The sequence below is a fragment of the Bufo gargarizans genome, chromosome 1, assembly GCF_014858855.1.
Source record: "Bufo gargarizans isolate SCDJY-AF-19 chromosome 1, ASM1485885v1, whole genome shotgun sequence".
NCBI classification, from domain to species: domain Eukaryota; kingdom Metazoa; phylum Chordata; class Amphibia; order Anura; family Bufonidae; genus Bufo; species Bufo gargarizans.
This window is the reverse complement of record NC_058080.1, coordinates 514,050,216-514,072,572: the sequence shown is the minus strand read 5'-3', so window position 1 is coordinate 514,072,572 and position 22,357 is coordinate 514,050,216. Positions and strand designations below refer to the sequence as shown.

The 22,357-nt window shown below is 43.1% G+C and overlaps 1 protein-coding gene and 1 long non-coding RNA gene across 4 annotated transcripts in view; one reads left to right on the top strand and one right to left on the bottom strand.

Moving 5' to 3' along the window:
• The window catches only part of SLC8B1 (solute carrier family 8 member B1), a 50,131-nt gene that overhangs the window by 18,714 nt on the left and 9,060 nt on the right, over positions 1–22,357 (bottom strand). For both annotated transcript variants that reach the window (XM_044275331.1, XM_044275332.1), the window contains exons 3-6: positions 10,474–10,603; positions 7,613–7,765; positions 5,016–5,068; positions 2,340–2,397 (exon numbers count right to left, since the gene is read on the bottom strand). In XM_044275331.1, coding sequence (XP_044131266.1) covers positions 2,340–2,397; positions 5,016–5,068; positions 7,613–7,765; positions 10,474–10,602 — 393 coding nt within the window. In that variant the 5' untranslated portion in view covers position 10,603. The remainder of the gene's footprint in view (positions 1–2,339; positions 2,398–5,015; positions 5,069–7,612; positions 7,766–10,473; positions 10,604–22,357) is intronic.
• LOC122924340 lies at positions 10,480–18,055 on the top strand. 2 transcript variants are annotated; one of them, XR_006387391.1, is made up of 3 exons: positions 10,480–10,907; positions 11,593–11,855; positions 17,921–18,055. It is a non-coding gene; the product is annotated as an uncharacterized LOC122924340 (long non-coding RNA). The 2 variants fall into 2 exon arrangements; XR_006387390.1 differs by lacking the exon at positions 17,921–18,055 and adding an exon at positions 16,982–17,032.

Genomic DNA, 22,357 nt, shown 5'->3' with positions numbered 1-22,357 from the left:
GCACTGGACTGTTGCATGTCATTCGGAAATCAAGGTGCCAGAGTCTGGAGGAAGACTGGGGAGAGGGAAATGCCAAAATGCCTGAAGTCCAGTGTCAAGTACCCACAGTCAGTGATGGTCTGGGGTGCCATGTCAGCTGCTGGTGTTGGTCCACTGTGTTTTATCAAGGGCAGGGTCAATGCAGCTAGCTATCAGGAGATTTTGGAGCACTTCATGCTTCCATCTGCTGAAAAGCTTTATGGAGATGAAGATTTCATTTTTCAGCACGACCTGGCACCTGCTCACAGTGCCAAAAGCACTGGTAAATGGTTTACTGACCATGGTATTACTGTGCTCAATTGGCCTGCCAACTCTCCTGACCTGAACCCCATAGAGAATCTGTGGGATATTGGGAAGAGAAAGTTGAGAGACGCAAGACCCAACACTCTGGATGAGCTTAAGGCCGCTTTCAAAGCATCCTGGGCCTCCATAACACCTCAGCAGTGCCACAGGCTGATTCGCCTCCATGCCACGCCGCATTGAAGCAGTCATTTCTGCAAAAGGATTCCCGACCAAGTATTGAGTGCAGAACTGAACATAATTATTTGAAAGTTGACTTTTTTTGTATTAAAAACACTATTCTTTTATTGGTCTGATTAAATATGCTAATTTTTTTAGATAGGAAATTTGGGTTTTCATGAGCTGTATGCCAAAATCATCAATATTAAAACAATAAAAGGCTTGAACTACTTCAGTTGGTGTGTAATGAATCTAAAATATATGAAAGTCTAATGTTTATCAGTACATTACAGAAAATAATGAACTTTATCACAATATGCTAATTTTTTGAGAAGGACCTGTATGTACACAGTTCAAGAAGTCTAACATAACTCAATCATACATGAACAGCGGGCAAACAGACATCCCCTCCCCAGTGTCTTAATGAAAGAATAGGGAGAGAGGAGACATGTGATGGGATTATCTCCTGAGTGTATTTTAGGGTGAGCTACTCCTCTACACCGGAGTCGGCTATCTTAATCCTATCACTAACACAATAGAACAAAAGGGACAAAAACTAACACATTCATTGGGAGTCTCAGTGCAGTGTTAACCCTTTTTGTGTTGCAGGATTCACACTCTGCACCTTTAATGGGCAATAGGAAAGATGTGGCCTATAACTCCATACGTAAATCAGGGTTAATAGTTCCTTGTAACCCCAAGAGGTCTGAGGGGGGTCTCCATAGTTCTGGGTCCATAGTCCGTAGAAAGGAGGCTAGCCCTCAGGCTTCTCCAGCAGCCCCATTGACGGTTCAGTCCGTCACATACTACAGCTTATGAACCTTGTGGGACAGCTGGGAAAAGAAATCACACTGCTGGAAGATTCTGGTACTTCTGAATGCAGATGTGAGGATGCCTGTTTTTACATAATATACTGTATAGACCTCCTATTAGCAGTTTCAGTACTTGTAACTCTATGGGGGTCATTTATTATCCAGAAATACGCCTATATTAGGCGTATTACTGGCGCAGATTGCGGTGCAACTGTTAGTTGCACCGCAATCTTCAACTTTCCCCCGCTCACGTCAGGTCTAAAAAAAAAAAAAGTGGGCGTGGAGCAGGCGGGGAAGGGAATGTCTCATTTACCATTTTCTATGACCGTTTTAGGCGTAGAAAATGGTCTGGCTTACATTTCGGCTGGTTTCACTCAAGCGAGTGTCATTCTCCAGACTTGCAGTGCAGCACCCGTCCTGAACTTCCAGCACTGCCAGGGTCGCATAGCATTATATTTCTGATGCTATGTAACCCTTACAGTTCTGGAATGTATTGGATAATATTGACAGCATTATGTCAGTGTTATCCAATGCATTCCAGAACTCTAAGGGTTACATAGCATCATAAATCAGCGCTGTGAGTCCGGAGCGTGACATTCACTTGTGTGAAACCAGCCTTAGACTGGCACTGGATGTGCCAAAGTTATGTAGAGGCCGGTGCCTCTTCATAACTTCGGAGGATCCACTGCCAGATATAGGGGTGAGCAAGACTGGCGCTTAAAATGCCAGTCTTAATAAATGACCCCCTATAAGCTTACTGCACTGACACTTTAGAAAGAAGCCTGCTTCAGGCACCTACAGCCAACAACCTACAGCACAATTTAATTGGTTAGTTCATGTTTGGAACATTAACAAATGCATGAAAATACTGTTATGTAAATGAGTGAATGAGGAGGATGAAAATCTCAAAAATTGGGGGTGGGTGGGTTTATAATTTGAACAAGCTGATGTCAATAGAACATGAATGGTACCACACTACACTATGCCGACTTCTATACCCAAATCAATAAACATTTAAAAAAAGGATACAGCTACATTATGGGACAGTCTGAGCGTTCGAGAGATTGCAGACAAATTCGGACAAAAGCTGGAACCAAAAAAATAAGAAAGATGGTGATAAAAAGAAAAACATATACTCAAGTACTTGACAGTAATGAATTACAGTAATGAATTAAAATGCAATATTTCACCAATGTGTGTATTTACATTATTACAAAAATATATAAACAATGTGTAATGAATACAAATGAATTTATCATGGAGATGGTAGACTGGGCCAGAATACCATAAACTTAGAAGTTCTGGTAAACAGTATCTAGTATTTATTAGTTGGTTTCATATCTTTAAGAGGTGTCTGATAATTCAAATTAGATTAACCTGTAAAAAAAAATGTAAGTAATATATGTATAAAATTATTACCATTATTTTAACTATATTAATGCAAAAAACACAGCTCTCCAGTGTCATTTTCATCCTTTTTAGCTTTATTTTTACCCACCTTTCTGCAGCTCTGGTCTCTTTACTTTCTGCGGGCGGGCAGCAGCTCATCACATGTGACAGTCGAGCACTTGCATCTCCCAGGAGTGCATAGCCACTAGCTCTTGCTAACCCTGCCCCCCTCAGTTCTGAAAGCCCTGCTCTCCAGTGTTCCTCCCCTTCATTAAAAATAGTCCCTTACACTCAGCCCCAATGATTCCACTGATAAATAGCACTATAGTATCCAATTGCCATGTAATGCCCCCTTCCCTTTTCTTTCTCCACTGTCTTGATTTATGCTTCTATAAATTTAGAAAGAGAAATAAATGAAAGTTGTCTGAGCTGCTTTACCTGCTTCTCTGAGGCCACTACACTAGTTCTGGGAGGAGGGTGTGAGCAGGGAGCTACTGAGCATGTCAGTCCACTACTTAATGCAGGAAAAGGTGGACTAGAAGAAGAAACTACAGGGGGTGCTACTTTATTTGAAATGCCCTATTCATTACATAGTAATACTTTTCATGGGATGACCCCTTTAAAACCTGGCTATGTTATGTGTGACCCAGACCAGTGAACAAAGCCCCAGCCAACAACTTACAGTATAACGGTCATTCTTTTTTTATTTGTGTAATGTGTAGGGGTAGTGATACTGACCATTTTTGTAATATATTTTAATTACTGAAATCGTACATTTCTATTAGAAAAATAGCTGTAAAGTGGCCCATTTTGAGCCTTAGCAACGCTCCTCTGTCATCTGTTTACATAACAGTCAGTGTTGAGCAAGTCTCCACTGTTATGTAATCAGAAGACAGAGGAGCGTTGCTAAGGCTCAAAATGGGCCACTTTACAGCTATTTTTCTAATAGAAATGTATGATTTCAGTAATTTAAATATATTACAAAAATGGTCAGTATCACTTGTTATCAATTGTTCTCCTGCTATGAATACATTTGAACAGATGAGTTAATTGGTCTTTATGTCTTTTCTTTATTAGCTAAGACACTAAACCAAGATACCAGTAAATAAGAACTGCTGTAATGATTCCTTAAAGGGAACCTGTCACCTGGATTTTGGGTATAGAGCTGAGGACATGGACTGCTAGATGGACGCTAGCACATCCGCAATACCCAGTGCCCATAGCTCTGTGTGCTTTTATTGTGTAAAAAAACAACAACGATTTGATTCATATGCAAATTAACCTGAGATGAGTCAGAGCTTGAAAAATATGTCTCTTCTCTGGTTACACAAGTAAGATATGACTCTTATGTTAATTTGCATATGTATCAAATCGTTGTTTTTTTTACACAATAAAAGCACACAGAGCTATGGGTATTGCGGATGTGCTAGCGGCCATCTAGCAACCCATGTCCTCCGCTATATACCCAAAATCCCGGTGACAGGTTCCCTTTAAGGTGATGGTGTGATAGCATTATATTTTATCATGCCTGATCTTTTGCACTCAATGTAATTAAAGGGCTTGTCCAAGATTCTGATATTGATGGCCTATACCCAGGATAGGACATCATTATCAGATTGTCAGGTTTGACTCCTGGCACCCCTGGTACGGCCCCTTCCTAGGCCAGTAATGTCACGTTTATCGGTCACATGACCTAGGCGCAGCTGAGTTCTCAGTGTATGGGCTAAGCTGCAATAATAAGCACGTCCACTATCCTATGGATGGAGCTGTGCTTGGCAAGCTGCAAGGAGGCCGCAGCGCTCCTGACGACTGCTCATCAATACCAGGGTCTCAGAAAACCCCTTTAAGCCTCCCACCACAGAGGTGGAAGGGTCTCCTCTTCCCATTCAGATCATATTCGCACTTGGCCAAGCAAAGTGTGCATTTGTATGGGGGGACCAGTGGGGGTCTGGAAGAACAGCTGTCGGACTAATGAGCAGTCAGCTGACAGCTATTGAAGGTCCATGGCCAGCTGCAGTTGCCGTGACCAATATGGTGACACTAAGGCATCTGAAAAAAAAAAAAAGCAACGCAAAAGTTGTAGCAGGCTCCCTGGTAGATAACCTAAATGAAAAAAGCCCCAAACTGAACAAAAAACAAAAAAACGTTGTTCTCCGCTTTGCCTTTGACTCTGCATGCACGCATTTCATATATTTTCATTATTTGCCATGTAGGAGAATTACTACTTTCCCTAAATGTACAATGCTGTGGAATATCATAGTGGTATATCAATAAAGGCATTGTAAGAGTATGAGGTGACAAAAATACTAAACTTACAATTTCTCTGCAGTCACTGCAAGGATTATGAAGAGGTAGAGGAGCCATAGGGCCTGTTGAAACATATAAAATAAAAAAGTTTGCACTCACCATATATTAAAGGAGTCTCACATTTATGCTTTACGAACACCGTCTTTAAAGGGGTTATAGGGGTTATGCCAAGGTTGATGTAAAAATGAAAATCAGACTTCATATGGTACATGACAATTTCTCTCTAACAAAGCTAGAACCAGAAAGGAAGAAAGATCCAGCACCTTGTTTTTCTTGCTTGACGTTTATTCCACAAACCAAATGTACAGCGGTGATAGAAACCTCCAAAAATAAGCCCCAGTACGGTCTACATGTTTCGAACCAGATGGTTCTTAATCATGACCATGATTAAGAACCATCTGGTTCAAAACATGTAGACCGTACTGGGGCTTATTTTTGGAGGTTTCTATCACCGCTGTACATTTGGTTTGTGGAATAAACGTCAAGCAAGAAAAACAAGGTGCTGGATCTTTCTTCCTTTCCGTTCAAGTTTATATGCTTGGGTCTCATCCCATCCGTGCTGTTGATGCAGGTGAGCTGGACTTTTACTATTATTTAAAAGCTAGAACCAGCCCTGTAACTATATCAACCCCTGGATCCAGAGATTTCCCCATTCATTGCTCTGTTAGATTCCCTACTGGCTGACAGCGCAGAGTGTGTCTTTTCTCAGGGAGCGTGTCCTTTCTGCTGCAGCTCTCTCTCTCTCTGTAACTGTCACAGCTTCTAACAGTCAATAAGGCTGTTGACAGTTGAAGGATGGAACTGAGCATGTGTGACCACCTTGTTAGGTGGACGTGCACATTACTATATAGATAAAATACCCAGGGACACCATTATAATGATGTCAAGAGAATATCTTACAAATGGTGCATTTTATAAAAGAACATAAACTACAAAAGTATCTAGTTTTTATGCTGAATTATATTAAAATAAAATTTTCTAGTGGTACAGCCCCTTTTAAAGCTCTATCATAAAAAGACTACACATGAAACTATGTGTAGAGTATGTTCACACGTGCCAAATTTGTTGCAGAAAGGATCCAAAAAATGGTGTTACTGCATTTCAATAGAGCCAAAATACCATATTTTCCGCTTTAGAAGACGCATTTTTTTTCCACCAAAAGAGGGGGAAAAATGATGACAGTGCATGTTATAAAGTGAATACCATAATGGAAGCGCTCATTAGTATGCAGGAGGCGTGCTAAGCATAGCGCTGCCTGTACTCCCCGCTCCCTGGTCTCCGGACCCGGAGAAGACCAGGGAATGGTGAGTGCAGGAGAGACCTGCACCCTCCAGTTCTGACTTTCCCTCAAGATTCATTCACTCAAGTGAAAACAGACAGGACATGGGCATAGTCTGCGAGTGGTCTGTATAAAAATGTGTCCATGTTCACAGGCAAGAGCACAAACTAGTGTAACATCACTTATTTGAATGAGCCGTATTTCTTGCTAGGTGTATGGTCACTTTTACTCTGTGGCTGCTGCATTTTTTTTTGTAGTTATACTGAGGACCTTTACTACCTTCATGTCAGTGTGTGGATTATGGAATAGTCTGCTGTGTGACAAGCTGAGAAATACTCTCTGCTAGTTGCCAGTGTACATACAAGTTATATACTAGCTTCACCTTTCTCCTTATCTGACTGTTCTAATGTCTCCTTATCACTTATTTTTGTTAACTGCAGCACTTACTGAAGATATTACTGTTACAGTAGCTGTAGTTAAAGGGGTTATCCATTACTATAAAAATGTCCCCCATATGCCAGGCCCCTCACAATGAATATACTTACCTGGCTCCCCGTACCTCACAGACGAAAACATCCGGTGTCGGGGAGGAGCAGCCGATGGCAGACGGGGACGGGGACTCCCTAGCATTGTGGGGACATTTTTATAGTTTTGGATCTTTAAGCAGTGTGAGGGTTAAACCTCCTGATTTGTAGCTATAATAAACAAAAGGGACATGAGAATAAATAATGATAATTAATGAGAAGCAGCACTAAGGTGAATGAATCAACATAAGGCATTCGTTTTCTCTGTGAAGTGCTGCTCCCCCCTTTGCTGAAACCCTCGTGTGCCTTGTTGTAAATACGGCCGTCAGTCACCATTCTCCCCTAGAGGACTGAATTCAGAACTTCGAGGAAAACTCAATCTGTGAATCAGAACTTCACTCACAACTAAGTGTCCCTCACTAGGATTCCGTTTTGCACGCACTCATCTATAGGAAGTCTAAACCTGTATCTAATGCTGGCCAGCCTTCCTGTGGCGATATGGACCTACAACCTGTCCTCATTCACACCCAAAGCAGCATCATCATTTCTACTGCGGTGTACTCTACTGTTTGACTATTGCAATGGCTGAACACATTAAAAACACATCCCTAGGATCACGGTTGATAAAGCTGTGAAATAAACCCTCAGATGGGACACCATTTTTCTACTGGCAGTTTTCTCATTTAAAGTTGTCCTGTACCAAAGACACCATTTGATATCCCGCTTGCCCACTTCAGTGCACAGAACAAGCAAGCGGGCAAACATTCACCTAGTTCAAGCACATAAATGGTTAATATACTTACATACAGGAAGATAGCAAAGGGAAACAGTTCAGGAGGAAAACTGCAGAACGCCCCATCCAGATAGCTAAAATATCCATCAGTGTCATTGCAATCTGAAGTCCTCCTGATAAAATCACAGCGGAGGGAGGCATTTAACTTCCCCACTTCTTGGCACTGCATACAATAAATAGAAAAGTTAAGGATTTATCCGTCATAATCACATTTCTCATTTGTCTTTGTTAAATACGATATGATCACACCATACTTTACAGCACACCACCCTAGAAACTTAATGTTTTTGTGCACAGTATAAAGAGAACCCGTCACTATGAAATACAGTGCAGTCTGCAGGTTATAGAGCAGGAGGAGCTGAGCAGATGGATATGTATAGCTTTAGGGGAAAAGACTCAGTAGAACTTGTAATTTCTACATCAAAATCTCTGCCGTTTCTGAGCGCAGTAGTCAAGTGGGTGGTCTTATCAGTGATTGACTACCTTCTCTGTATTAGTGTGTATACATAGATAGCTGTCAATCACTGGCAGGACCGCCCACATGACTGGTGAGCACAGAAAGAGCTGAGATTTTTTTTATGAATACCTTTTACATAGTTTTGCGGAATTGTTTCTCCCAAAACGATATATCAATCTGCTCAGCTCCTCCTGCTCTATAACAAGCTGCCTTCAGATTGCACTGTCACAGGTTCCCGTTTAAGTACATTTGCACTACAGAGAACTAGATGCGCATTGGTTTTATGACACAAGGTGTTGTATTACAGTTGGATGTAGATGTGCACAAGCCAAAGGTCAACTACATAATACCTGATGACATCCGCTGCTACACGCCGTTCCAATTTCTTTACATACCACACATTTTTTTAGGGCATATTGGAGGTTTTTTCACAAAAGTAGTGCACCTATTATGTTACAATATTGCAATGATTTTTACTTATTGACATGTAAAACCTATGATGTGATTTCACAGAAGTAATTGGTAATGGCGCAGGTACTTTTCTGTCCCAGAAGGGGATCCTTCTACTCAAAAGATATGGACCCAAATGGCCATCCCCTTATGGGCTCATGCACACAAACTTCCGCCCGTTCCATTTTTTTTGAGGCTCGTATGAGGAACCATTCATTTCAATGGGGCTGCAAAAATACGGAAATGACTCCATGTGCTTTCTGTATCTGTATGTCCACAAGTCCGTTCTGCCCCCAAAAAATAGAACATGTCCTATTCTTGTCTGTTTTGCGGACGAGGACAGGCATTGTTACAATGGATCCACAAAAAATGGATGCAACACTGACGTCACACGGATGTCATCTGTTGTTTTTGCGGATACGTGTTTTGCAGACTTGTCCTATCTTGTTTGCTGGCTTTCTTTTCTCACTTCTTGACAGCTACACTTCTTCTTAGAGTCTTAGGGGCAGATTTACGGTACTAATGACAATGTGTCATAGGTTTTGTTTAAATAGAGTCAGAATTCAGAGCCTATGCTGTGCACCAAATTTATGAAGATGGATACTTTTTGGACCTGGTGCCGCAAGTTGGTGTGGCTTAGCGGAAAGAGGCAGGAATTTGCTAAAAGGTTTTGTAGTTTAAAGAGGACCTTTCACTGATCCTGACATTGTGAACTAAGTATACAGACATGGAGAGCGGCGCCCGGGGATCTCACTGCACTTACTATTATCCCTGGGCGCCGCTCCGTTCTCCCGCTATGCCCTCGGGTATCTTCGGTCACTAAGTTATAGTAGGCGGAGTCTGCCTTTGTTCTGCTGTAGCGCTGGCCAATCGCATCGCAGAGCTCACAGCCTGGGAGAAAATAACCTCCCAGGCTGTAAGTTCTGCGCTGCGATTGGCCAGCGCTAGAGCAGAACAAGGGCAGACTCCGCCTACCATGACTTAGTGACTGAAATCTCCGCCTACTATAACTTAGTGGCCGGAGATACCGGAGGGCATAGCGGGAGAACGGAGCGGTGCCCGGGGATAATAGTAAGTGCAGTGAGATCCCCGGGCGCCGCTCTACATGTCTGTATACTTAGTTCACAGTGTCATAATCGGTGAAAGGTCCTCTTTAAGTTGTGACACTGTATACTAAACATTCTGGCATAATGTAAGCAAATAGGTAATATAAACTTGACACAGTCTAGGCTGAGTTCACATCAGTGTTCAGCCTTTCCGTTCTCTTGCTCCATTTAGGAGCAAGAGAACGGAAAGGACGGATTCGGCACATAGCCGAGCCGAACTGAGCATACGGACCTCAGACTATAATGGGGTCAGTTAGGTTTCCGCTCAGATGATTTTGGAGCAGAGACAAACGTTGTGCATGCAGGACTTAGGTTTCCGCTCAGAGGAAGATTTTTGAAGCGGAGACAAAACGGACCCCATTATAGTCTATGGGGTCCTTAGTTTCCGTTCGGCTCAGTTATCTGCCCAATCCGTCCTTTCCATTCTCCTGCTCCTAAACGGAGCAGGAGAATGAAAAGGCTGAATGGTGATGTGAACTTAGCCTTAAATTTATCATCCACCGTCAGTCAATTTGATAAATCTGACACACTATTATTAGATAGGATTAGTAAATCTGCCCTGTAAAGTGAAGCGGTCTTCTCACGGTGGAAAGACTGGCAGATAAAGCAAGAGAGGAACTTGATTTTGTTCCAAACATGAAGGCTTTAAAGGAAACTTTTCATCAAGCCCTTGGACTATTATCTGCTGTACTGTAGCTAAGGAGTCCAGTTCACAGTTTTTTATTTTAATACTCTTCCCCATTCCTCCACTGTCAGTGTTTACAGCTGCACTGACATGCATTGTCAGGACTGCTGTGCATGCGCACAGGGAGCTGAGCTGGTTAAACAAATGCAATTCAAAAAAATATTCCTACTCACGTCAGCTTCTTCTCCGGTATAGTTCCCATGGGTCTCTAAAGATGGAAGGCCCCATGACAGTGGGACGTAGATGTCTTCTTGACTTGAAGATGTGGTAGTCATGAGCCATTGTAAAGTCGTCAGGGGCATCCTATGTGTTTAGGAAGAACAATCATCAAAATAAGAATAACTTTATATGCAAAAAAATCCTTCTGCATTCTGAGAGCACATTTCAGCCCTCCACTGCCAGCTGTAACGACCACAGAGCCTTCCTGTACCGACAGAATGTGAACACCTCTTTCCTGAAGGAGTCATGTGCAACAGAGGAGGAAGTAAAAGTCACATCGTTAGAATGAAGAAGCAAATCATTCACACACTGTCACCGGACAAAAGAAACCACAGCAGGAAGCCGTCATGTGCCACTCTCCTTACTTCTGTAATATCTGACAGTACTGGTAAGATAAGAGGGCGCTCGCTTTCTAGATGGTATTGTTACTGAATGATTTCTCAGCTTTAACCAGTCCAAGACTCAGGCTACTTTCACACTTGCGCTGTTAATTCCGGTATTGAGATCGGGCAGAGGATCTGTTTTGATTTTACACATCAGGATGCATCTGTTCCGTAAGGATGCGGTTATGTGAAATCAAAAAGGAAAAAAAAAAAAAAAGATCAGTCACTAAATACATTGAAAGTCAATGGGTAATGGATCAATTATTTTTAGGTTCCTAAAATACAAAAAAAACTGATCCAGCGCCATTGACCTACATTGTTTTCAGTGCCGGATCCTTTTCTTTCCGTTTTTTATGACTGGACACAAAAACCAAGCTTGCAGCAGTTGTGTCCAGTCACAGAAGACATCCTGATGCATCCTGTTCAGAATGCATGACGACCAAACGGACCTGCCGGATCTCAAAACCGGAAAACAACAACGCAAGTGTGAAAGCAGCCATAGCCTTTCTATCCTGTTTACAACTACATACATTACACATCTCTCATTCAAGTATTCAAAAAAAAGTCTATTTTTCACATCTTTTTAATAGCACAACATGCAACTAAAATACTTTGTGTCCTCTTTCTGTAATATTTTTTTCTATACCGGGGATATATAGTTTATATGTTGTCTTTGATTTATCTTTAAAGGGAATCCGTCCTCTCCAAAACGCCCCTCAAACTAGAGTAAGAGGTATATAGTATCAATGACGCCAAGTCCAACTATCTTCATGGAATGATGAGTGTCGGCTGTGCATGTTTGCAATACGCAACACCCATAGAAATGGGAAAAAAAAAAAAAAAAGTCATGCACATGAGTGGTCACCTTTCTATTCGTTCCCTGCTTGGAAGAAGCCACCACTGACTATTTTAACAGGTGGAATGAAAGTCGTGGACCACTGTTCTGGAGATAGGTATGGAGCCCAGGCTGATATGGGGATATATCATAAATGTCTATAACTGGAATAACTATTAATAGATTGGGTTAACTGTCAGATATCCACTCCAATAATGGAGCATAAAAAAACATGAAATAACCAAGACAATTATTATTAACGACTTCAAAATGACATCTACAGTTTGTAAATACTTCAACACAATAATGAGTGTATCATCCAATATTTTACAGGCACGGGATAGACTCACCCAATTCTAAAGCTGGCCAAAGCTGTTGGCTGAATGCTCGTTCAGCCGACAGCTATCTCTCCAGATCCCCAATACACATGCATGCTCAGTACAATGTTTACATATGTGCCTCCCACTTATTAAGGGATCAAAAGTAATGGGACACAATAATAATCATAAATCAAACTTTCACTTTTTAATACTTGGTTGCAAATCCTTTGCAGTCAATTACAGCCTGAAGTTTGGAACGCATAGAGATGGTGATGCTCTGTCAGGCCTCTACTGCAACTGTCTTCAGTTCCTGCTTGTTCTCGGGGCATTTTCCCTTCAGTTTTGTCTTCAGCAAGTGAAATGCATGCTCAATCAGATTCAGGTCAGGTGATTGACTTGGCCTTCGCATAACATTCCACTTCTTTCCCTTAAAAAACTCTTTGGTTGCTTTTGCAGTATGCTTTGGGTCATTGTCCATCTGCACTGTGAAGCGCCGTCCAACGAGTTCTGACGCATTTAGCTGAATATGAGCCGATAATATTGCCCGAAACACTTCAGAATTCATCCTGCTGCTTTTGTCAGCAGTCACATCATCAATAAATACAAGAGAACCAGTTCCATTGGCAGCCATACTTGCCCACGCCATGACACTACCACCACCATGCTTCACTGATGAGGTGGTATGCTTAGGATCATGAGCAGTTCCTTTCCTTCTCCATACACTTTTCTTCCCATCATTCTGGTACAAGTTGATCCTGGTCTCATCTGTCTATAGGATGTTGTTCCAGAACTGTGAAGGCTTTTTCAGATGTCGTTTGGCAAACTCTAATCTGGCCTTCCTGTTTTTGAGGTTCACCAATGGTTTACATCTTGTGGTGAACCCTCTGTATTCACTTTGGTGAAGTCTTCTTTTGATTGTTGACTTTGACACACATACACCTACCTCCTGGAGAGTGTTCTTGATCTGGCCAACTGTTGTGAAGGGTGTTTTCTTCACCAGGGAAAGAATTCATCAGTCCTCCACCACCGTTGTTTTTCGTAGTCTTCCAGGTCTTTTGGTGTTGCTGAGCTCAGCGGTGCGTTCCTTTTTTTTAAGAATGTTCCAAACGGTTGTTTTGGCCACGCCTAATGTTTTTGCTATCTCTCCGATGGGTTTGTTTTGTTTTTTCAGCCTGATGATGGCTTGCTTCACTGATAGTGACAGCTCTTTGGATCTCATCTTGAGAGTTGACAGCAACAGATTCCAAATGCAAATAGCACACTTGAAATGAACTCTGGACCTTTTATCCGCTCATTGTAATTGGGATAATGAGGGAATAATGCACACCTGGTCATGGAACAGCTGAGAAGCCAATTGTCCCATTACTTTTGGTCCCTTAACAAGTGGAAGGCACATATGCAAACTGTTGTAATTCCTACACCGTTCACCTGATTTGGATGTAAATACCCTCAAATTAAAGCTGACAGTCTGCAGTTAAAGCACATCTTGTTCGTTTCATTTAAAATCCATTGTGGTGGCGTACAGAGCCAAAAATGTTAGAATTGTGTTGATGTCCCAATATTTATGGACCTGACTAAGTCTTTTACACTAGAAGGGATGGAGTTAGGTTGAGAATTTGGCTGGGGGAGGGGGCTGTTTCAATTTTTACCTCAGGTAGCAGAAAGCCTAGGTGCACCCCTGCCACTTGTCACAAAGCACTGAGGGAAGGTGGGGGGGGGGGGGGGCACAAGCTGAACTCTTGCACCAGGGCCCATGAGCCTTTAGCGACTATGGCTTGTGGTAAACGCTGTTCTTGGTAGGGCCTGCGCTGCCAGAGGAGGCATATCATTTATGACAGGCCTCGATATAAATAACATGCCTCCTCTGTCAGTCTGTGCTGAGCTTCTGAAGATTTCATCATTATTTATACCAGTTTCTGATGTAAATAATGATGAATGTGTCGGGAAAGACGTCCCCAACCACAAACTGCCCTCACCAATGCAATGGCATTTAAAAGGTTGTAAAACGCTGGAAATCTGGCGTGGAGGGGAATGATAAATTCCCCTTATACTGTTTGGATGAGTGGAAGGATAGTATGCTACTTCAGAATAGGAACTGCTGGTAAGTGACATGCATTCCTGCTCATATCCAATGTGGTCATTAACCTTACGGCAGATGGGTTGGGCATGTGCTCAGGTAATAAAGCCGTCCTGATGAACACACCTTTATAGAGGAAAAACATACACAGTGTTTGGATATGCAGATAGCTTTATAGGTCAAGGTGGTTGTGCTGAAGAGTATCTCCGGTTAGATAGCATTCTTTTACATATGAGAATCCAGTATGTGTATAGACATATGTAATGGTACTGAATGGAATTACCTGTTTAGCAAATGCTCTTCAAAGAGTTTGCTTTGCAGGCCACTCTGGTTAGTGTAAAGAACTGAAAGTATTCACCCTTGCAAGGTGGTTTGAACTTAGCTGGTGTAGAACGTCAGGTTGCATGTGCAGAGTAGACGCTGACGGGTCAGGCAAAAAGGTATCAGAGAAAACAGACAGGCCAGGGCTCAATACTGGATAATTATTGTCACAGCTGGACAGAATCTAAAGACAGGGTCAGAGCCAGGTTTAATAACCAGCGAGGACTAGCATCATAATGGCAGGCAAATGAGAAACAAAAGTCACACTAACAATCTGAATTGTCACTGCGACACCCAGAGGGAGAGATGGACATGACAGCAGTGTGGACAGGTAGCTTTGTTACAACATATAAAGTTCCCTCACAGAATGAGCTCTGGAGGTGGACACTAAACATCTCAGTCTATAGCTGTGCACAAAGACGTAGGTAATAAAAGGAACTCAATGGTGCTGGCTGCGTGAGGGCTGAGCTCCGTGTGTTTAGAGCATTTATTCCCGCTTTGAGGGCTTAATATAACAATGCTCACAAAAAGTTAGGGACATTTGGCTTTTGGGCAAATTTTGAGAAAAACGTAAAAAAGTCCACGCTACAGTGATATTATATCATGAAAGTAGGGCATTTCCTCTTCTCAAACAATTTATTGAAACAGAAGCCAACAACAGTGGTGGGTAATACCCTCACAAAAATATCAATGTCTCAATAACTTGTCATGTGGCCTTGAGCATCGATTACAGCTTGACAGCCATGTTTAATGCTCTTCACAAGTCGACTTATTGTCTGCTGAGGCATGGCATCCCACTTTTCTTGGCACTCAGGTCATTGAGGTTCTGGGGTACAGAGTTACAAGCCTCTACACGGCGACTCAGCTGATCCGATAGGTTTTCAATGGGATTCAGATCTGGAGAAGGTGCAGGCCACTCCATTTGAGGTACCCCAATCTCTAGCAGCCGTTCCCTAATGATGTGACCTCGATGAGCAGGCGCATTGTTTTCCATGAAGATGAAATTAGGCCTGTGTTCTTTATACAGAGGCACAATGACTGGATTAATGATGTTATTCTAGTAGTATGGACTTGTCACTGCACCATTCACAAAGTGTAGGGCAGGTTTATATTGGCTAGACACACCTGCCCACACTGTAACAACACCACTACCAAAGGCTCATCTGGTGACAGTGGCTGATGCATAGCATTTTCCTTGACATCTCCAACATCGTTGGCGGCCATCATTTGTGCTCAGAGTGAATCGACTCATCAGTGAACAGCACTGAGGCCCACTGGTCCCTCGTCCAGCATAGATGCTTCATGGCCCATGCAAGATGATGACTCCTGTGCCTGGTGGTGTGGTCAGGTGTTTTTCTGTTTAAAAGGGGTGAACCCGGACATACCCCCATTTTTACCCAGGCAGCCCCCCTGACTTGAGCATTGGAGCAGTTCCTGCTCCGATGCTCTCCTTTGCCCTGTGCTAAATTGTGCAGGACAAAGGCATTTTCAAGAGTTCTGGTGACGTACTGGACTCTCCATAGGGCTGCCAGGAAGCCCGGTGATGTCACTGGTAATGATTGGGGGGCTTTAGCGCTGCTCTAGCCAGTAAAAAGTCACCGAAAACACTGCCGGGCGGAAGCTTGCGTGTTATTGTAAACAAAAAAGCCTGTGCCCTGCGCTAGAGGGAGCGCATCGGAGCATGAGATGCTCCGATGCCAACATCAGGGGTGCTGCCTGGGTGAAAATAAGGGTACTGTATGTCCGGGTCCAGCTCTGAACCCGGACAACCCTTTTAATAAATGACCCTCTATGTCCGGGTCAACAACCCAGCAACATTATCTGTTGTATCACAGACTTCCAACTAAAAGAGGACATAATGGCGAAAGCTAGGAACTTAAAGACCATTGATTAGGCTGGTGCTACAATACAGCTATTTAGGACTTATCGTGGATAAACCTGCATCAACAACTAGTCCTTAAACCTTTGTTGGTGTCTCTGTATTTTCTGTATTTATGGCCATTCCAGTTCAGTCTTTCCACCAGAAAAAGTTGGTTGTTCTGCTATTTTACGTTCACTGGTAAATCTCCCTGCTTTCTGTCAAGCTTTTCAGCTCCCTGCACCACACTAACAGCCTAAATGGTTTAATTCTTCAGGTTTATGTCTATGTGTCCAAGCAGCCCTGTTTCATTAAACTACAATTTATGGGCTCACATTCCTATTTTGCCATCTTATATGTAAATCCCTTTACCGTCACTGTACAGCCATCCCAGTCTGTCTCGTACCCCCCCTTTTAGGGAATTCCACATACATACTTCCCTCTTTTGGATGAGCTTCTATAACTTCTACTCTTTTTTATTCATCTAGTGGTGACCCTTAGCACCTGTTTTCACCTCATATAAATTGTTTATATAGTAACTTATACTCATTAATATTTTTGGGTTGTTTTATGAACATGCTGATGTTTCATTTGTATATTTTCTCTTTTCTTTTTTCCTTTTTTTTCTCTCTACCTTCTCTGTATCCTACCACTGGATGAACCTTCAGGAGAAGCCTGGCCTACTTTCTTACAAGATAGCTTGCTTAGAATTTTACTTTCACTGCTTCCCCTATGGATGATCAGGTACCCCTCATTCGCACATCTTTTTCACATACCTTTAACATGACTAAGCTTATATCACTAAACGTTAAAGGCCTGGCCTCCTGTCCAATGTTTAGCGGTGATTGCTTGCTATGATGTTTACAGGCGAACATTGTCTTCCTGCAGGAAACACACTTTGATGAGATAGGCACCTTTCAGGAGGAGCTAACAAAGTGTGGTTTAAAAAACAAAAGCTAAACCTGATCAGTTAATATGGATGTAAAAGTCAGCATGTGTCTTATACAGTTTTGATAGACGTAGCCTAGTAGGATAAAGTAGAAACTAAGATATGGTAAAGAGTTTCCCAGTGTAGAACGTAGAAAAAAGAAAACTTGCAGTGAAATTCAGAACAAATGTGTATAAAGTCTATATACAATGTTGCAACTTACATGGGATAGATATATATATATATATATATATATATATATATATATATATATATATATATATGAGAGAGTGACAGAGTGAGGGGAATGGTCTGGAAAAAACAGGTATTTTTTAGCAGGATCTCTGTGTTTGGATCTGAGGCTTGGTGCCAGGTTGAAGGGATGAGATCCATGGGCCGAGGAAACAGGCCCCCTAAAGCTTGCTGTGGACTGCTGGAGGCAGAACTGACATCAAGGTGACTTGTCTTATATGAACTTTCCATTGTGTGTGAAGTAAACACCAAGACTGCAAAGTAACGCATTGTTTTGTGCATTTGCCTCAAGTGTGAATAAACACTGAAGTTTTGCGTTAAGAACTAGTCTTTTGCCTCTGTACTGCATCCGCTTACCCCATCTTACCCCATCTAGACGTGATCGCAGAAGTATTGTTGTTTTTCATTTTTGTATGTCTTGCTTTAGACCCGCTAAGTTTCAACCCGTGACCCTCGACAAAATGGAGGCCATAATGAAGGCTCTTGTGGAGGCTAACCAGCAGCAGCAAGAAACCAACCTGCAACAACGGGAGGCTAACAGGCAGCAGCAAGAAACAAACCAGCTGCTGTTACAACACGTGATGGCCATACAGACGGCAGGATCGGCCAGGTGTCTCCTGGCAATGCCCTGGAGATGGTGGACCTGGTGGAACGCTATGAGGCTACTAAGAGTCTACAGGGGGGGTTTATTTTTGGAAGAGGGCAGTCAAACCCGGGAAATCTCCACACCAGGCCCGGAGATTTGAGCCGATGAAACCCACCCGGTAAGTACCCACTATGGGCCTGGCTCCGTTAGTCTGCTGGCAGTGTCAGGAGCCTGGCCATGTAGGGGCTGACTGTCCTCATCGGGTTGAGCCCATGGACACCAATTGTGGTTACCGTCAGTCTCTTTATGCCAGGAAACTGTGTGCAACAGGTACCCCGGAATCTCTAGACCACTTGTGCCAGGTGGAAGTGGGAGACACTTAAGCTGAGGTGCTGCTGGACTCAGGGAGCCTGGTGACCCTAGTAAGGGCTACCCTAGTGTGGTCTACTGAGAATACTGGCCGGAAAGTTGAGGTGTTGTGCATCCATGGAGACTTAAAAGACTACCCCACCGCGCTGGTGTCTTTAACCAAGGTAGCCGGCAGATGGACCCACGAGGTGGCAGTCGCCACAAATCTACACTACGAACTCATAATAGGGAGAGACTTTCCGGGCTTCCCAGCCCTATGGCCGGTTGTGAGAGTTACTGGTACCAGTGAGTCAGGGATAAAACCAGAAGATTGGCCTCGTTCAGGAGAAAAGCCAGAAACCTGGGAACGCAAGGCTGAAGGGCAAGCAGTAGGGGTGACCGCCACTTCGGCGGAAGAGGGGGAGACAACCCCGCTGAGTGTAAGGTGGGAGACGTGGAGGACTTGCCACCGGGTCCTGAGTTGGCAAACCTCAATGTCTCGGGGGAAAATTTTGGTACAACACAACACCGGGACCCAACCCTATCCCTAGCCTGGGAGAATGTGGTAATAATTGATGGTGAACCACAACAGCCTGGGGCCGAGTTGATGTTTCCCCGTTTTGTGGTTCATCAGAATATGCTGTATCGGGTAAACCAGCTGCAGGGTAAACATATTGAACAGTTGGTGGTGCCCCAGGCTTATCGCGAACTCATGTTAGAGCTAGCCCACCAACATGTTCTCGGGGGTCATCTGGGAATGCATAAAACACAGGACCAGATATTACAATGGTTTTATTGGCCCAGTGTGTTTAGAGAGGTGGATGAATTTTGCAAGTCTTGCCCGACCTGCCAAACAACTAGCCCCCAGCACTTGTTCGGCAGTACCTATCCCGATCATCAAGGTACCGTTTCAGCGAATCACTGTGGACCTCATATGCCGCTAGAGGACACCAACACATCTTAGTCGTCCTAGATTAGGCCACTCGGTATCCGGAGGCAGTGCCACTGCGACATACATCGGCCAAAACTCTAGCTAAAGAGTTAATGGAGATGTTTTCCCGAGTGGGGCTACCTAAAGAGGTTCTGACTGACCAGGGGCCCCTTTGTCTGCCCAAGGTCACGAGAGAACTCTGTAAGTTGCTGCACATCAAACAGCTACGGACGTCTTTTTTTCATCCGGAAACTGACGGCCTGGTAGAAGGGTATAACCAAACATTAAAAAAAATGTTAAAAAGAGTGGTGTCTAAGGATGGGAAGGACTGGGACCTCCTTCTGCCATATCTTATGTTTGCAGTGCGAGAAGTGCCCCAGGCCTCTCCTGGGTTCTCACCCTTCGAACTGCTATATGGCAGACATCCTCGTAGTCTGTTGGACATAGCCAAAGAGGTGTGGGAACAACAACCCACCCCGTATTAAAGTATTCATGAATACGTCACCCAGATTCAGGAACATGTGGAAACAGTGTTGCCTCTTGTAAGAGAGCATATGGAGGCAGCTCAGCAAGCTCATAGTCGGGTCTATAATCGGCAGGCTTGGGTCCAGATCTTTATCCCGGGAGATCGGGTTTTGATTCTGGTACCGACTGTGGACAGTAAGTTCCTGGCTAGGTGGAAGGGACCCTACGAAGTAATCGAAAAAGTTGGAAAGGGTAAATTACAAGGTACACCAGCCAGGGCGGCGAAAGCCGGAGCAGGTGTACCATGTGAATTTACTCAAACCTTGGAGAGATAGGGAGACCGGTACTGACGACAGCCCACGGCCAAGTTTTCTAGGGGAAGAGGTTCTGGCCCCTAGAAAGCGGTTGCCACAGTGAAGATTGCTGACAGCCTCTCCTCTAAACAGACTCAGGAGGTCAGGGAGTTCATCAGCAGGAACACGGATGCGTTCTCAGACCTCCCCGGACACACTTCCACAATTCAGCATGACATTGTCACCAAGCCTCAGGGGGGATATCCTTTAGATATTTCTCTTACCCAGCATGGGTATATGTAAAATGACACCCCAAAACACATTCCCCAACTTCTCCCGAGTACGGCGATACCAGATGTGGGACACTTTTTTGCAGCCTAGGTGGGCAAAGGGGCACACATTACAAAGAGCACCTTTTGGATTTCACCGGTCATTTTTTACAGATTTTGATTTCAAACTACTTTGCACACATTTGGGCCCCTAAAATGCCAGGGCAGTATAACTACCCCACAAGTGACCCCATTTTGGAAGGAAGACACTCCAAGGTATTTTGTGATGGGCATAGTGAGTTCATGGAAGTTTTTATTTTTTGTCACAAGTTAGTGGAAAAAAAATAAATCATTTTCTGCTAACTTGTGACAAAAAATAAAAAGTTCTATGAACTCACTATGCCCATCAGTGAATACCTTAGGGTGTCTACTTTCCGAAATGGGGTCATTTGTGGGGTCTTTGTACTGTCTGGGCATTGTAGAACCTCAGGAAACATGACAGGTGCTCAGAAAGTCAGAGCTGCTTCAAAAAGCGGAAATTCACATTTTTGTACCATAGTTTGTAAACGCTATAACTTTTACCCAAACCCCTTTTTTTTACCCAATTTTTTTTTATCATCAAAGACATGTAGAACAATAAATTTAGCGAAAAATTTATATATGGATGTCATTTTTTTTGCAAAATTTTACAACTGAAAGTGAAAAATGTCATTTTTTTGCAAAAAAAAAAATCTTTAAATTTCGATTAATAACAAAAAAAGTTAAAATGTCAGCAGCAATGAAATACCACCAAATGAAAGCTCTATTAGTGAGAAGAAAAGGAGGTAAAATTCATTTGGGTGTTAAGTTGCATGACCGAGCAATAAACTAGTGTAGTGCAGAAGTGTAAAAAGTGGCCTGGTCATTAAGGGTGTTTCAGCTAGGGGGTTGAAGTGGTTAAACACCTACACCATCAAGGGCACCTCAACTTCCATCTGGCTGGTGTTCCCTGCAATCAAGAGTGCCCTGGAGGATTTAGTGCCGTCTTCCCATCCACTGCACGCCGGCCCCAAGGGACAACTTAACCGCGAGTACTACTATCCGCGGCACCTTATCACTAGCACCCTCACGCACATCACCCCTAGGGTGTCTGGTCGTTGCACATTTAGAACTGGCAGAGGACCCACCGAAGTTATGGAGAGGTCAGTACCTCTTCATAACTTCGGCACAACCACCACCAGATTAGTGGTTTATAGACTCCAGTCTTATTAAAGGCGCCCTAAGTGTTAAGTATATGTTCTTTTATTAATGTTATAACATTTGGGGGAGTTTTCTTACCACTTGGACAACCTGTTTAAATGCATGTTTTACACTTTTCTAAGATTCTGTTTGGTCTGTATGGTATTTCTGTGTCATTCATGTTTCCATGTAATACATTTTTTAGCCATTTTGTTCCTATTCCATAGATTTCTTTTGTGCCTTTTAAGGATAGTTGTGTGTGTGTGTGTGTGTGTGTGTGTGTGTGAGAATGTGGTGCTATACTACCAAAGCTAATAGTTTCTCAAACTATAATTCATTTAATTGCATTCTGTGTTATATTTGTTATCCACTATACTTTGTGTACTTTGCTGCCATTGTTATATCCGGTTTTATGAAGTTATCTATGAATGTATTTCATTATTTCATTCATCTTGTAACTCTTAGGGCTGTTTCACACCAGCGAGTCCATTGCGGGAATCACTCTCCATGTATAAGCATGATCCACTGTTCTGGACCTGCAGGAGCGCACAGCATTATACAGATTTATAATGCTAGGTTCCTCTGCTTGACCTTGCCTCTACAGAATCATACTGAGCATAGCATTCTAAATCAATGTAATGCCGTGCGCTCCTGCAAGTCTAGAACGGAGGATCACACTCACACACGGAGAGTGAGACCCGCAATGGACTCGCTTGTGTGAAACAGCCCTTACCCTTCTATGAGTTCATATCCT